General features: G+C 33.9%; 1 protein-coding gene across 3 annotated transcripts in view; it reads left to right on the top strand.

Annotated features, from left to right (window-relative positions):
* Window positions 1-12981, top strand: part of SGO2 (shugoshin 2) — a 54179-nt gene extending 41198 nt beyond the window's left edge. For all 3 annotated transcript variants that reach the window (XM_050750681.1, XM_050750682.1, XM_050750683.1), the window contains 3 exons: window positions 142-3066; window positions 4463-4613; window positions 12654-12981. In XM_050750681.1, the coding sequence (XP_050606638.1) occupies window positions 142-3066; window positions 4463-4613; window positions 12654-12669 (3092 nt within the window). In that variant the 3' untranslated portion in view covers window positions 12670-12981. The remainder of the gene's footprint in view (window positions 1-141; window positions 3067-4462; window positions 4614-12653) is intronic.
* Window positions 12982-13602: the final 621 nt, after the last annotated feature.

The raw sequence follows: 13602 nt of genomic DNA, 5'->3' as shown, positions 1-13602 counted from the left end.
TAGATTCTTAGTAATATTAGGATCTGAGCAGAACACATTGTCAGAAATTATATCTGTGAAACAGCTTGATAAATTTACTTAAAGTAACTTATTACTTATTTCATTACTTATTTCTGAGTTTTGTTTTCCTTTTCTTAATAGAAAGCCATTCCCACTCAGACCAAAGTTCTAAGAGTTCTCTAACGAGTGAGATGAGAAACGCCCAATCTATTGGCCACAGATGGGAGAAACCATCTCCTAGTAATGTGACTGAAAGGAAGAAGCGTGGGTCATCCTGGGAATCAAATAATCTTTCTGCAGACACTCCCTGTGCAACAGTTTTAGATCAACAACACATTTCAAGTCCAGAATTAAATTGCAATGATGAGATAAATGGTCATACTAATGAAACAAATACTGAAATGCAAAGAAATAAACAGGATCTTCCTGGCTTATCTTCTGAGTCTGCCAGAGAACCTAATGCAGAGTGCATGAATCAAGTTGAGGATAATGATGACTTTGAATTGCAGAAAACTGTGTATGATGCTGACATGGATTTAACTGCTAGTGAAGTCAGCAAAATTGTCACAGTTTCAACAGGCATTAAAAAGAAAAGTAATAAAAAAACAAATGAACATGGAATGAAAACTTTCAGAAAAGTGAAAGATTCAAGCTCTCAAAAAAAGAGAGAAAGATCAAAGAGACAGTTTAAAAATAGTTTAGATGTGGATATCGGGGAAAAGATTGAAAACAGGCCAGAAAGATCTGATGTCCTGGATGGCAAAAGGGATGCTGAAGATCCTGGTTTTATTTTCAATAATGAACAGCTGGCTCAGGTGAATGAACTGAAGAAAATGACCCTTCAAACTGGCTTTGAACAAGGTGACAGAGAAAACATACAGTGTAACAAAAAGAAGAAAAGAATAACAAATGAGCAAGAGGAAACATACTCTTTATCCCAAAGTTCAGATAAATTTCACCAGGAGAGTAAACTTGATAAGGGTCAGAATTCCCTAACTTGTAATAAAAGTAAAGCTTCTAGACAGACATTTGTGATTCACAAATTAGAAAAAGATAACTTACTCCCAAACCAAAAGGATAAAGTAACCATTTATGAAAACCTAGATGTCACAAATGAATTTCAAACAGTCAGTCTTTCCACCAAAGATAATGGAAATTTATGTGATTATGGGACCCACAATATATTGGATTCGAAAACATATGTCACTGATATTCAACCTTCTGAGCAAAATGAATCAAACATTAATAAGCTTAGAAAGAAAGTAAACCGGAAGACAGAAATAATTTCTGGAATGAACCACATGTATGAGGATAATGATAAAGATGTGGTGCGTGGCCTAAAAAAAGATAATTTTTTTTTTGAAACCCAAGAGGATAAAGAACCTATCTCTGAAAACATAGAAGTTTCCAAAGAGCTTCAAATCCCAGCTCTTTCTACCGGAGATAATGAAAATCGATGTGACTATAGGACCCAGAATGTGTTGGGTTTGCAAAAGCAGATCACCAATATGTACCCTGTTCAGCAAAATGAATCAAAAGTTAATAAGAAGCTTCGGCAGAAAGTAAATCGGAAGACAGAAATAATTTCTGAAGTGAATCATTTAGATAATGACAAAAGTATAGAATACACAGTTAAAAGTCACTCACTCTTTTTAACTCAAAAATATAAGGAAATCATCCCTGGAAACCTAGAAGACCCAAGTGAGTTTGAAACACCTACTGTTTCTACCAAAGATAGTGGAAACCTGTATGATTCTGAGATTCAAAATGTTTTGGGGGTGAAACATATCCATGATAGGCAACCTGCTTGTCAAAATGATTCAAAAATAGGTAAGAAGCTTCGACTAAATGTATCTCAAAAGTCGGAAATAATTCCTGAAACCAATCAAATATATGAGAATGATGACAAAGGTGTACATGACCTAGAAAAAGATAACTTCTTTTCTCTAACCCCAAAGGATAAAGAAACAATTTCTGAAAATCTACAAGTCACAAATGAATTTCAAACAGTTGATCTTCCCATCAAAGATAATGGAAATTTATGTGATTATGACACCCAGAGTATATTGGATTTGAAAAAGTATGTTACTGATAGGAAATCTGCTGAGCAAAATGAATCAAAAATAAATAAGAAGCTCAGGAATAAAGTGAATTGGAACACAGAAATAATTTCTGAAATGAACCAGATATATGAGGATAATGATAAAGATGTACATGTCCAAGAAAGCTATACAAAAGATCTTGATTTTAAAGTAAATAAACAAAAACCTGAATGCCAAGACATTATCAATGAACACTATATGGAAATCAACAGTAATGAAAAGGAAAGTTGTGATCAAATTTCAGATTCCTACAAAGTAGTTAAAAAGTGTAAGAAAGAATCATCATGCAAGGCAAAGAACATTTTGACAAAAGGTAAGAACAAACTTGCTTCACAGTTAACAGAATCTTCACAGACATCTGTCTCCTTAGAATCTGATTTAAAACATATTACTAGTGAAGCAGATTCTGATCCAGGAAGCCCAGTTGAACTATGTAAGACTCAGAAGCAAAGCACTACCACTTTGAATAAAAAAGGAGATACCCCTTTTGTGGAAGAAATAAAAGAAGGAGAATGTCAGGTTAAAAAGGTAAATAAAATGACATCTGTAAATAAAATGACATCTAAGTCAAAGAAAAGGAAGACCTCCATAGATCCTTCTCCAGAGAGCCATGAAGTAATGGAAAGAATACTTGACAGCATTCAGGGAAAGTCTACTGCATCTGAACGAGCTGATAAGGAAAACAATTTGGAGAATGAGAAAATGATCAAAAATAAGCCAGACTTTTACACAAAGGCATTTAAATCTTTGTCTGAGATATATTCACCCAACATGCAAGATTCTTCCTTTCACAGTGTTCGTGAAGGTTTAGTACCTTTGAGCATTTCTTCTAGTAAAAATGTGATAATAAAAGAAAATTTTTCCTTGGAGTGCTCACCAGCCTTTCAAGTAAGTGATGATGAGCATGAGAAAATGAACGAGATGAAATTTAAAGTCAACCGGAGAACCCAAAAGTCAGGAATAGGTAGGTTAATAACCATTATGAAATGATAAAGCTTTAGAAGTGTTTTTGTTTTTGTTTTTGTTTTTTACTTAGCCAATGAAGTATTTTCTAAGTGGTATTTTTATGGAATTTAAAAACAATATATAACTGAGTACATGATCCATAGAAATAGCATGAAGGAATAAAGAAAGTTTCATACTTCGGGAAATAACAGTGAGAGAGTATCTTGGACATTTACAACTACAAACGGATTTGGCCTTTACCACAAACTTGCCTAATAAAGACCTTAGGCAAATAATTTCCTTTTTCATACATTTGAAGAAAATTGAATGTTTTAAATGTATATAATAATGAATTGTACTAGTTTTTATTTTACTGAAGACAGTTGCACTTTTCTTGAGGGTGAGAGACTTTCCCCATTCAACAACATATATTTAATGTGATCAAACCCTTCTAGATATTTTAGAGGATTGAAAAATAAACAGTACCAACCCCCTTTCCTCAGATTCCATGCATGTAACAAACATCATGGTGAAATGGAATGAATGATTCTTTAAGCACATGTATTATGCTAAGGGATATAATGGGGCGTAATTTTGACTAGAGGAATCTTCAAAAGCATCCTTAAATAGGTAGCATTTTAGGCCCTAAAGGATAAGTAAGATTTTTACCTGTAGTATTTACTTTTTATTTTTTCCCAGTTATTAAAATAGTACTCATTGCAGAAAATCAAAAGTAGAAAGAAAAAGGGAGGGGAAAATAATCACCTGGGAGAACTTTAGTCCATTTACCATGTGCATGCAGACCCAAATCTATGGAATTTTAAATATATATTTGAAGTCATACTATATATAACATTACTTATCTCATTTTTTTCCTTAACAGTGAATCCTAAAGTTCTTTTGCCGTTAGAAATTTTGTAATATTAAACATTCCTATACCAATTAAAAATTTTTACTAGGAGCCTATTATTTCAATATATGTGTGTAGATCCCTAAGGTTTTGGTGGGTAAGTCAATTCCAGGTAAAAGCACACCGAAGCAAAAGAATTACGAAGGTCTAGAGTTGCAGGATTGATTTGTTAGAGGACTGGTGAGACATTTTTTATCTGCTCCTCATGGTGCCTTTCACAGAGTGAGTGATCAGTGGCGTATATGTTGAATGAATGTTCTGTAATTTGTGTGCTTCCATGAAAAGAGTTGGACTAGGATGAACTTTTGGGACCCATATGTGATTTCAGAATAAAAAAGTTGCCAGCTACTCTGACAGTTTGTTTCAAATGTTAGTCTCTTTCCTCTCAAAATTGAATCAAGATTTAAAATTTGCTGCAGGGATTTGCAAACCACTATATAGCTCATATCTATTTGTATCTCTATATACTTTTTAAAATATTTGTGAAAAATCATATTCTTTTCAGGCGATAGACCATTACAGGACTTGACAAATACCAGTTTTGTTTCAAATAACACTGCTGAGTCTGATAATAAGTCAGAAGATCTATCTTCAGAACGGACAAGCAGAAGAAGAAGGTGTACTCCTTTCCATTTTAAAGAGCCAAGCCTCAGAGAGTAGGTATTTCAAGTGATTTTAGTATGCCATTATAAAATATATCCTTAAAAAAATTTCTGCCTGAATTAGTATTTGAGCACTTCTGATAATTCAATAAAATATATATTATTGATATGTAACAACCACAGTATGATTTGGGTAAGATTTGAAGAAATATGTCCTTTGAGCAGGCTATTTTTGGGGGGTTGGAGGGTTGTCTGGATTTAAATTGATTTACTTTTGGTTAGTTCCCAGTTCTACTGCTGTCATATTTTAAATTGTAACCTGATAATTATAATTTTTAAAATTCGTGCCCTGTGATTTGCAAGCTATTTTTGTTACCCCATTTGTTTATTTCCTACCTTGTTCCCTAGAAGTCAAAGTGGTTTATGTGTCCTTTACTCTCAAAAGAATAACAGTCCTTTCTCTTTATTTTTGTAAATTTCAAACATACCCCAACAAAGAGAATAGTGCCCTCCTCCAATTTATCCATTCCTCAGGTTCAACAGTTATCAACACTTTGTCATATTTGCTTCATCTATCCTTTTTGTTGTATTTTAGAGTCTCAGATATTGAGTCATTTAATTCTGAAAACACTTCTATATATCTCTCTCTAAAAAGTAAGAACTTAAATTTCTTAGCAAAACTAGACAACAATGATCACATCTAACAAAAAAGAATGATTTTCATGGGTATTTTAAAACAATAACCAGCAGATGGCAGTAATATAAGGGAGGGTAAAAGAAAATTAAAAGTGAAATTAAGGACCAAGGGGCCTTTCTTTTTTTTTCTTTTCTTTTCTTTTCATTTCTTTTCATTTCTTTCTTTTCTTTCTTTCTTTTTTCTTTTCTTTTTTTTTCTTTTTTTAACAGCTATTGAGAGATACAGTTCACACAATTTAAACTGTACAATTTAGGCCAGACATGGTGGCTCACACCTGTAATCCCAGCACTGTGGGAGGCTGAGGCAGGTGGATCACTTGAGGCTAGGAGTTCAAGACCAGTCTGGCCCCCATCTCTACTAAAAATGCAAAAAGTAGCCAGGCATGGTGGTACGTGCCTATAGTCCCAGCTGCTCGGGAGGCTGAGGCAGGAGAATCACCTTGAACCCAGAGGCGGATGTTGCAGTGAACTGAGATTATACCACAGCACTCCAACCTGGGTGACAGAGTGAGACTCTGTCTCAAAAAAGAAAAAAAAAAGTGTACAATATTCTGGTTTTTAGTATATTCATAGATATGTGCAACCATTACCAGAGTCAATTTTACAACACTTTTTTTACTTAAAAAGAAACCCTGTACCCTTTAATTATCTCTTTCCTATCCCCCAATTCTAGGCAACCACTAATCAACTTCTTGTCTCTCTAGATTTCCCTGTTCTAGACATTTCAAATGAATGGAATAATAGAATATGTGGTATTTGCAACTGGCTTCTTTCACCCAGCATGTTTTAAAGTTTCTTTCATACTGTAGCATGTATCAGTATTTCATTCATTTTTATGACGGAATAATATTCCATTGTATAGATACCACATTTTGTTCATCCATTTGTGCTTTGATGGACAATTGAGTTGTTTTCATCTTTTGGCTATTATGAATATGCTACTATGAACATTCGTTTGCAAGGTTTTGTGTGTAAAGTGTTTTTTTTTTTCTTGGCTATATCCCTAGAAGTGGAATTGCTGAGTCTGTGTAATTGTTTGAGGAACTGCCAAGCTGTTTCCAAAACTGCTGTACCATTTTACATGCTTACCAACGATGATGATTTTAAAAAATTTCTCCTTATCCTTACCAACACTTGTTTTTCTATGACTGTGGTTCTAGCCGTCCTAGTGGGTTTGAAGTGATATTGCATGATGGTTTTGATTTGCAGTCCCCTGATAACTAATGATGTTGAGTGTCTTTTCATGGGCTTACCGGCCATCTGTTTTCCTGGAGAAATGCCTGTTGAGATCCTTTGTCCATTCTTCAGTTGGGTCATTTGCCTTTTAATGAGTTGTAAGTTAAACTTTTTATTTTGAACTAATTTTAGACTAATGGTAAAGTTGTAAAAATAATACAAAGGTTTCCCATATGGTCCTCTCCCAGCATTCCTTAATTTTAATGTCTTATGTGCCCAGTAAAATTATCGAAACCAAAGAATTAGCATTGGTACAATGCCATTAACAAACTATAGACTTTCACTAACATCACTTTCTGTTTCAGAATTCTATCTGGAGTCCCACGTTGCATTTAGTTGTTGTTTTTCCTAAGCATCCTCTAACCTATGACAGTTTCTCAGTCTTTTCTTTTTTTCTGCCTTGGACACCTTTGAAGACTACTGGTCAGTTTATTTTGTAGAATATCTCTCGGTTTGGGTTTGTCTGATGTTTTCTCATGATTGCAATGCAGTTGTGCTTTTTTGGCAAATATTTCACAGAAATTATATGTCCTTCTTGCCTCATTTCAAGGCTTCATGATATCAGCATGTTTCATTACTGTCATGTTAGCCTTGATTCCTTGGTTAAGGTGGTATCTGCTGGGTTTTTTACTGTGAAGTCACAATCTTTTCCTCTGTTGTTAATGAACATGGAAGGGAGATACTTTGAGTCTATATATTCCATTTCTCAAACTTTCACCCACTAATTTTAGCATCCATTGGTGGATCTTGCCTGCAACAGTTACTACTATGGGTACTATTAGTAATGATTTTTGATTTCTCCCTTTCCTTCTACATTAATTGGAATCAATCTGTAAGGAAGAGTTGTCTTTTCTCCCTCTATTTATATATCTCTTTTGTTCTATAGACGAAAGTCCAATACCATCAATATTTATCTGGTTACTCAAGTTATTCCAACTTTGACCACTAAGAGTTCCTTCTGTTTGGCTTCCATGTCCTTCTGACATGACTTCGTACTATTTGGAGCACTTTCTTACTTTCTGACACACGGGATGTTCCAGGCTCATCATAGTGAGAAGATTAGAGAATTTTGCTTAGAAACCAAAATCTGAGCACTAAGTATGCTCATTGCTTATATTGTGTTGTATTAGTTATCTATTACTCCATAACAATATTCCCATAAACCTATGGCTTAAAGTAGCAATCTGGACACAGCTTAATTGGGTGCTCTGCTTAGGGTCTGACAAAGCTGCACTAAAGGTGTCGTCCAGGCTGGTTCTCATCTGGAGGCTGTACTGGGGAAGAATCTGCTTTCAACTCACACAGGTTGTTGGCAGAATTTGTTTCCTTGTGGTTCTGGACAGAGGGCCTCATCTTCTTGGTGTTGACTAGAGGCTGTCCTTAGCTTCTTGCCACACAGCCTCCTTTCCAGCATGGCCACTTACTTCAAAGCCAGCTATGGAGAATCTCTAGAGCAAGTCCTCTAGCAAGATAGAGTCTTATGTAACAAAATGTCATCTCGGAAGTGAGACATCTCATCACCTTTGCCAGTGGTCTCCTTGTTTATTGTAGAGGATCTATAGTATGTTTTAATGTCTGGTAGGGCTAGTATCCTCTTATGGTTTTTCTTTTTCATTGTTTCCCTCACTGTTGTTGAATGTTTGATGTTCCAAATGAACCTTAGGATGGTATTGACTTGTCTGGCTTGGAGTTTCATAACCTTAGCACTGTTGACATTTGGGGCTAGATATTTCTCTTTTATGGGAGGCTATCCTGTGTATTGTAGGATGTTTAGTGGTATCCCTGACCTCCATCCACTAGATGTCAGTAGCACGCTCACATTTATAACAACCAAAATTATGTCTCCAGATGTTGCAAAATTTCAATTGGGAGATAAAATCATCCTGAGTTGAAAACCACTAGTCTACAAGTATTTAGTTTTCTTTCTTGCTATTATATATGGACATGTAACTGATGCCCAGTGTTGTTCATATATATGAAAGCCGTTGAATTCTGTGTCATTTTATATCTTGCTACTTACTGAACTCTGTTATTCTCTTATCTCACTGATTGTCTTGAGTTCTCCAGGTGTAGTATGATATCATCTGAAAATAGAGATAGTTTTACCTCATTACCCCTTTGTATGCCTCTTATTGTTTTTCTATTAGCATTGGCTAATAACTCAGGTACAATGTTAAAATAGTAGCAGGAATAGTAGGCATGCTTGCCTTGTTCCTGATTTTAGTAGAAATACTTCTGTTGAAGTATTTTTGTCTCTCCATTAAACAAGATACTTGCTTTAAGATTAAGATATGTACATAATTTACTAAGAAAATGCCCCTTGATGCCTATTGAGTGTTTTTATCATGAATGATTGTTGAATTTTGTCAAAGGCTTGTTCAGCATTTATGAAGATAATCATACACTTTATTTCCTTACATGCATTAACATGGCATCTGTTGATGAGTTTTCTAGTACCAAACTCACCTTGCTTTCCTGGAATAAATCTCACTTTGTCATGGAGTATGTTTTTCATAATGTGATGTTGAATTGAGTTTGCCAAAATATTGTTTAGAATTTTTATATCAACATTCATAATTGATATGAGTCTATAGTTATCCATCTTTGAATTGTCTTTATCTGGCCTAGGTATCATATTAAGGGAATCAAGAAAGTCACCGTCTTGGTTCCTTTAATGAAATAATTTCTATTTCATTATAATTTATAGTACATTATAATTTATGTTTATAATTATTTGTATGTTATATCCTTATATAATTTTAGAACATTGGGACTCTGGTTTTTGGAAGTTTGTTAGCATCCCCCTCTGAAACCATCTGGACCTAGTATTGTTTTGTGTGGGATAGTTCCTTAATAACGTTGACTATTTTTTGTGTGTGTGAAAATTAGTCTGTTGAAGCTTTTTTGCTCTAATGGGGTCAATTTTTGTTATTTGTATTTTTTTCGTTATTTGTATTATATTTCCATAGGAAATTATCCATTTCATCTAAGTTTTCACATTTATTTGCATCAAAGTCTGCAAATTATCTTTTATGAATTAGACATGTAAATTAATTTTAAATATTTTTTCCCATAGTTATTTTACCTGTATCATTTATCATTTTGTGGTGTGTTCTTTTTCTCTTTTTCTTGATCAAATTAGGTAGTAGTTTATTAACTTTTCCAAAAAATCAGGACTTTGATACTAATTGGATCTATTTTTCTGTTCTCTACCTCACTGATTTCTGCTTCATATTTATTATCTCCTTCTTTGTGTTTTCTTTGATTTACTTTATTGTTGTTGTTTTCTTATTTCAATTTATTATTTTTATTCTTTCATTTATATAGATAACAGTGTTTTATGGCCAGGCACAGTGGCTCACACCTGTAATCCCAACACTTAATAGCCAGGCATGTTGGCATGTGCTTGTAGTCAGTCCCAGCTGCTACTAGAGAGGCTGAGGTGGGAGGATAGTTTGGGCCTGGTAGCTTGAGGCTGCAGTGAGCCATGATTGTGCTACTGCACAGAGAAAGATCCTGACTCAAAAAATTAAAAATAAAAATAAATAAATAGAACACAAAAAACAAATTTTTAAAATAAGTGTCTTTTGCAATCAATTTTTCTTTGATCAGTGCTTTCAATGTATCTTGATTCTGATACATAGTGTTTTCAATGTGGTTTTTAAGTTTCTCTTTTTCTTCAGGAGTTATTAGGTTTTAAAAATTCCAGGTAGATGAACCTTTCTGGTTTTTTGTTTTTATTTGTAAATCTAGTTTTATTGCATTTTGGTCAGAAATTATTTATCGTAATATTTCTGCTTTATGGAAATTGCCAGTATTTTCTTTGTGACTTACTATAGGGTCAGCATTTATAAGTGTGCTGTGAGTGCTTGAGAAAAATGTGTATTCTCTATAATCAGGATCTAAAGTTTGATATATATCCATAGACTTACTGTATTTATTATGTTGCTTAGATCTTCTGTCTCTTTACTTATTTTTTGTAAATAAGTGATCTGTTTTGTACTAAGGTTATACTAAGAGTTGTATATTAAAATGTATTGTGTCCTGTGTTTCCATGTATCTCCTGTAGTTTTTGCTTCAGAAAGGTGGTTCCTCTGCTTTTTGCTATGTAAATGTCATAATTATTACCTATTCATTTTGGATTGTGGCCTTTTTTATATTAAAAATGCCCTCATTCGTCATGTTCAGTGCTCTGAACTAAAGACTTAAAGTCTTTAAGAGATAAAGACTTTAAAAACATATTTATGTGACCTTCCTGATAACTCCTACCACTCCTATCTTCAGTACCTATGATGATCATTCCATAATAGCAAGCAGCTTTAATTAGGATCTACTTTCATGGGAGCTACTAGAAGCTGTGATATACCTAGTGCATACCATTTCCAATCCAAAAAGAAGGAAGAAAAAATGTGGCAACTGGATGGTCATCACTTAGAATTTATACTGAATGTTGTGACTTTTGCTTTTAAAATTTTACCAGCTAAGCTATATAGCAAATCATCTGCATGCACTGTACATCTAAACTAAAATAGGACATTATTTCCTTACAGCATTTTGCTGTGTTTTATTTAGAACAGGTACTTCTTTTGACAGGATTAATTAAACTATCTAATTACCCAAGGCAGTGGTATGACACTGGCTCTGGAGAGGAGTACAAAGGAGTGAAAGAGACCTTTCCACCTAATCTTGTATACCTTTTTAATTTGGGACCATGTCTATGTATTTCATCTAAAAACCACACTTACACACATGCATGTAAAATATAAATAAACTCTATATCTTGAAATATGATGTATTAGGTGCATGAATCCACCCTCTTACTGAAAAAATAAAATTATTGGGTAAAATACTAAAAAACGTACCTTGAACGCATTTCTTAGCTAATGACTATTAGCTAACCAATGTTTCTTTTAGTAGGAAACTAAGAAAAGCTCAGATCAAAGATCAAATGAGAGCAGGAACTCAGAGGGGAACTGAACTTATCCTGAAGATATTTGTCTAACTAGGTGAACCTAAACATTTCATTCACAGCCCTATGGGGCTAGGGACAGAAGACAAATCCTAGGGTTTATCCAAAATAAAGAGTCTATTAGCTCTTCTTCCACAAAGTTGATCTACTTTCTCAGTAGAAGAGCAAACTAAAAATAACCTCCCCACTAGCTTGCTCAGCCCCAGGGAATAACTTGGGTGCTGAATTAAGGAGGAAAAAAATCTTTCCTTAGAATTCATAACCAAAATACAGCCTTTATTACAGATTATAGCTGGAATTCACAATATTTCAAAGGCACAAAAAAAATTGAAGCTGAGGATTGAGTATAATTAGTGCATGAACTGTAGTGCCCTGTTGTCTATTAGAAGCAAATATTTTGTAGGGAGTTGTCCATCTCACACCTCAACATGTTTTTTGCACAGCCAAAGTTCCAAGGAAAATGAAGGGCTAGCTCATAGTTAAGAAAAACACTACATACACAGAGGAACAAGGTATCAGCAGAAACAGCAAATCAGACACAGAATATAAAATGCTTAATGTTTAAATAAAGGAGAGGCTTGAAAATGAATGAAGATGCTGAGTGGAAAAAGTAAGTCACAGAAAAACACCTACAGTACGATTCCATTGATATAAAGATATCTATTAAACATAGATAAAACCAAACATTATACTTTTTAGGAGAGCAATACACAAGTGCTTAAAACAAAAACCGTAAAGAAGGAGTGATAATACAATTCGGGATAGTGGTCCCTTTTTCAGGGAGGAGAGGGATGTGATCAGAAAGGGGCACACTGGAGGTGTGGTAATATTTTGTTTCTTAACTTGGGTGTAGGAACATGAGCACTTACTTTGTTTTTAAATTGTATATTTTCACATGTTCTTGAACATATGCTAAATTTCTAATAAAAAGGAACTATGTAATAAACATGTAATATATAAAATCTATGTTGATTAATTTTTCTTAAATATTTGAAATGAATTATTTGAAATACTCTGATAGTGAGAACTATAAGATTTCAGAAAAAATAGAGTATTTCAAATATTTAACAAAGCTTATGGTTTAAGGAAACTTCTTTTCTACTGATATGATGAAACAATTTTCTTCTCCATGAGTCACAGCAAAAGCATTAATTTTGGGTTGTTATTAATCTTCCTTTTTTTCTACTTTGCAGCAAGATGAGAAGATGAAGTGAATGTATGGATTCTGGTTTTTCTGAATTTTCAAAGCATAAGGAATCAAAACAGAAATATAACTAGTATCAAGAAGATGAAGTGCTTGATGAAAAGTGTTTTTTTTGGCCTTTCACAGAGTGTTGATTTGTCCATTCTTAATATTTATTAATAGGTATATGTGCATAAAATAGCTATTTTGTAACATTAAGCTTTTTAAGTCATTTTGGTCATCATATAACATCTTCCTGTTTATTTAAGCTTCTTTTTACCTAGTAGCCTTTAACCAAACAATAGCTATTAACGTTTTAACCAAATAAAATGTGTTAAATACCTTTGCATTGGTTATCTTGTATACTAGTCTGTCTTGTTTTGCTGTGTGTTTTTAATCCATTCAATATATGTGGACATCTAAAAGGGTTTAAAAGCCACCTCCTGGCCTGGCCCGTTTTCTCTCCCTTCATTCTTCTATTTTCAGAAATACATGTTGAATGTCAGCTTCTGTATTACTTCTATTATATGTAATCTGATGACTTAGAGGAGGAGATTAACCTTTCAGGCTCTTTTGAATTTGGTTTTTATAACTTTGTTTTAAAGATCACTTACTCTTCCAGTAATAAGTAGTAAAAAATCCTGTTCATATCTGAGATCAATACACAGTTTATTGAATTCAAATAACTACTCAAACTCTATTCCACCTAGACGGAAAACTTTTTTAAAAGACAGTATCTGACCACTAAAGGATGGGCCCAGAAATCTGCATCTTAATCAGATGCTTCCGGTAAGTCTGTCCTAGGATTGTCCTAGTACCACACTTTGAGAGACTGCAGTAGGGGTACAGAGTGCTGTAGGGGTTTAGTCAGTAGCTCCAGTGAAGGATGGATAGTTTTATTCAAAGAATCCCAGTTGATGAATGAAGAAGAAAGACTAGAATTAGAAAAATTGCAACCC

This window comes from Macaca thibetana, chromosome 12, assembly GCF_024542745.1.
Source record: "Macaca thibetana thibetana isolate TM-01 chromosome 12, ASM2454274v1, whole genome shotgun sequence".
NCBI lineage: Eukaryota > Metazoa > Chordata > Mammalia > Primates > Cercopithecidae > Macaca > Macaca thibetana.
The sequence above is the reverse complement of the archived record's forward strand: the minus strand, read 5'-3'. Positions and strand labels throughout refer to the sequence as shown.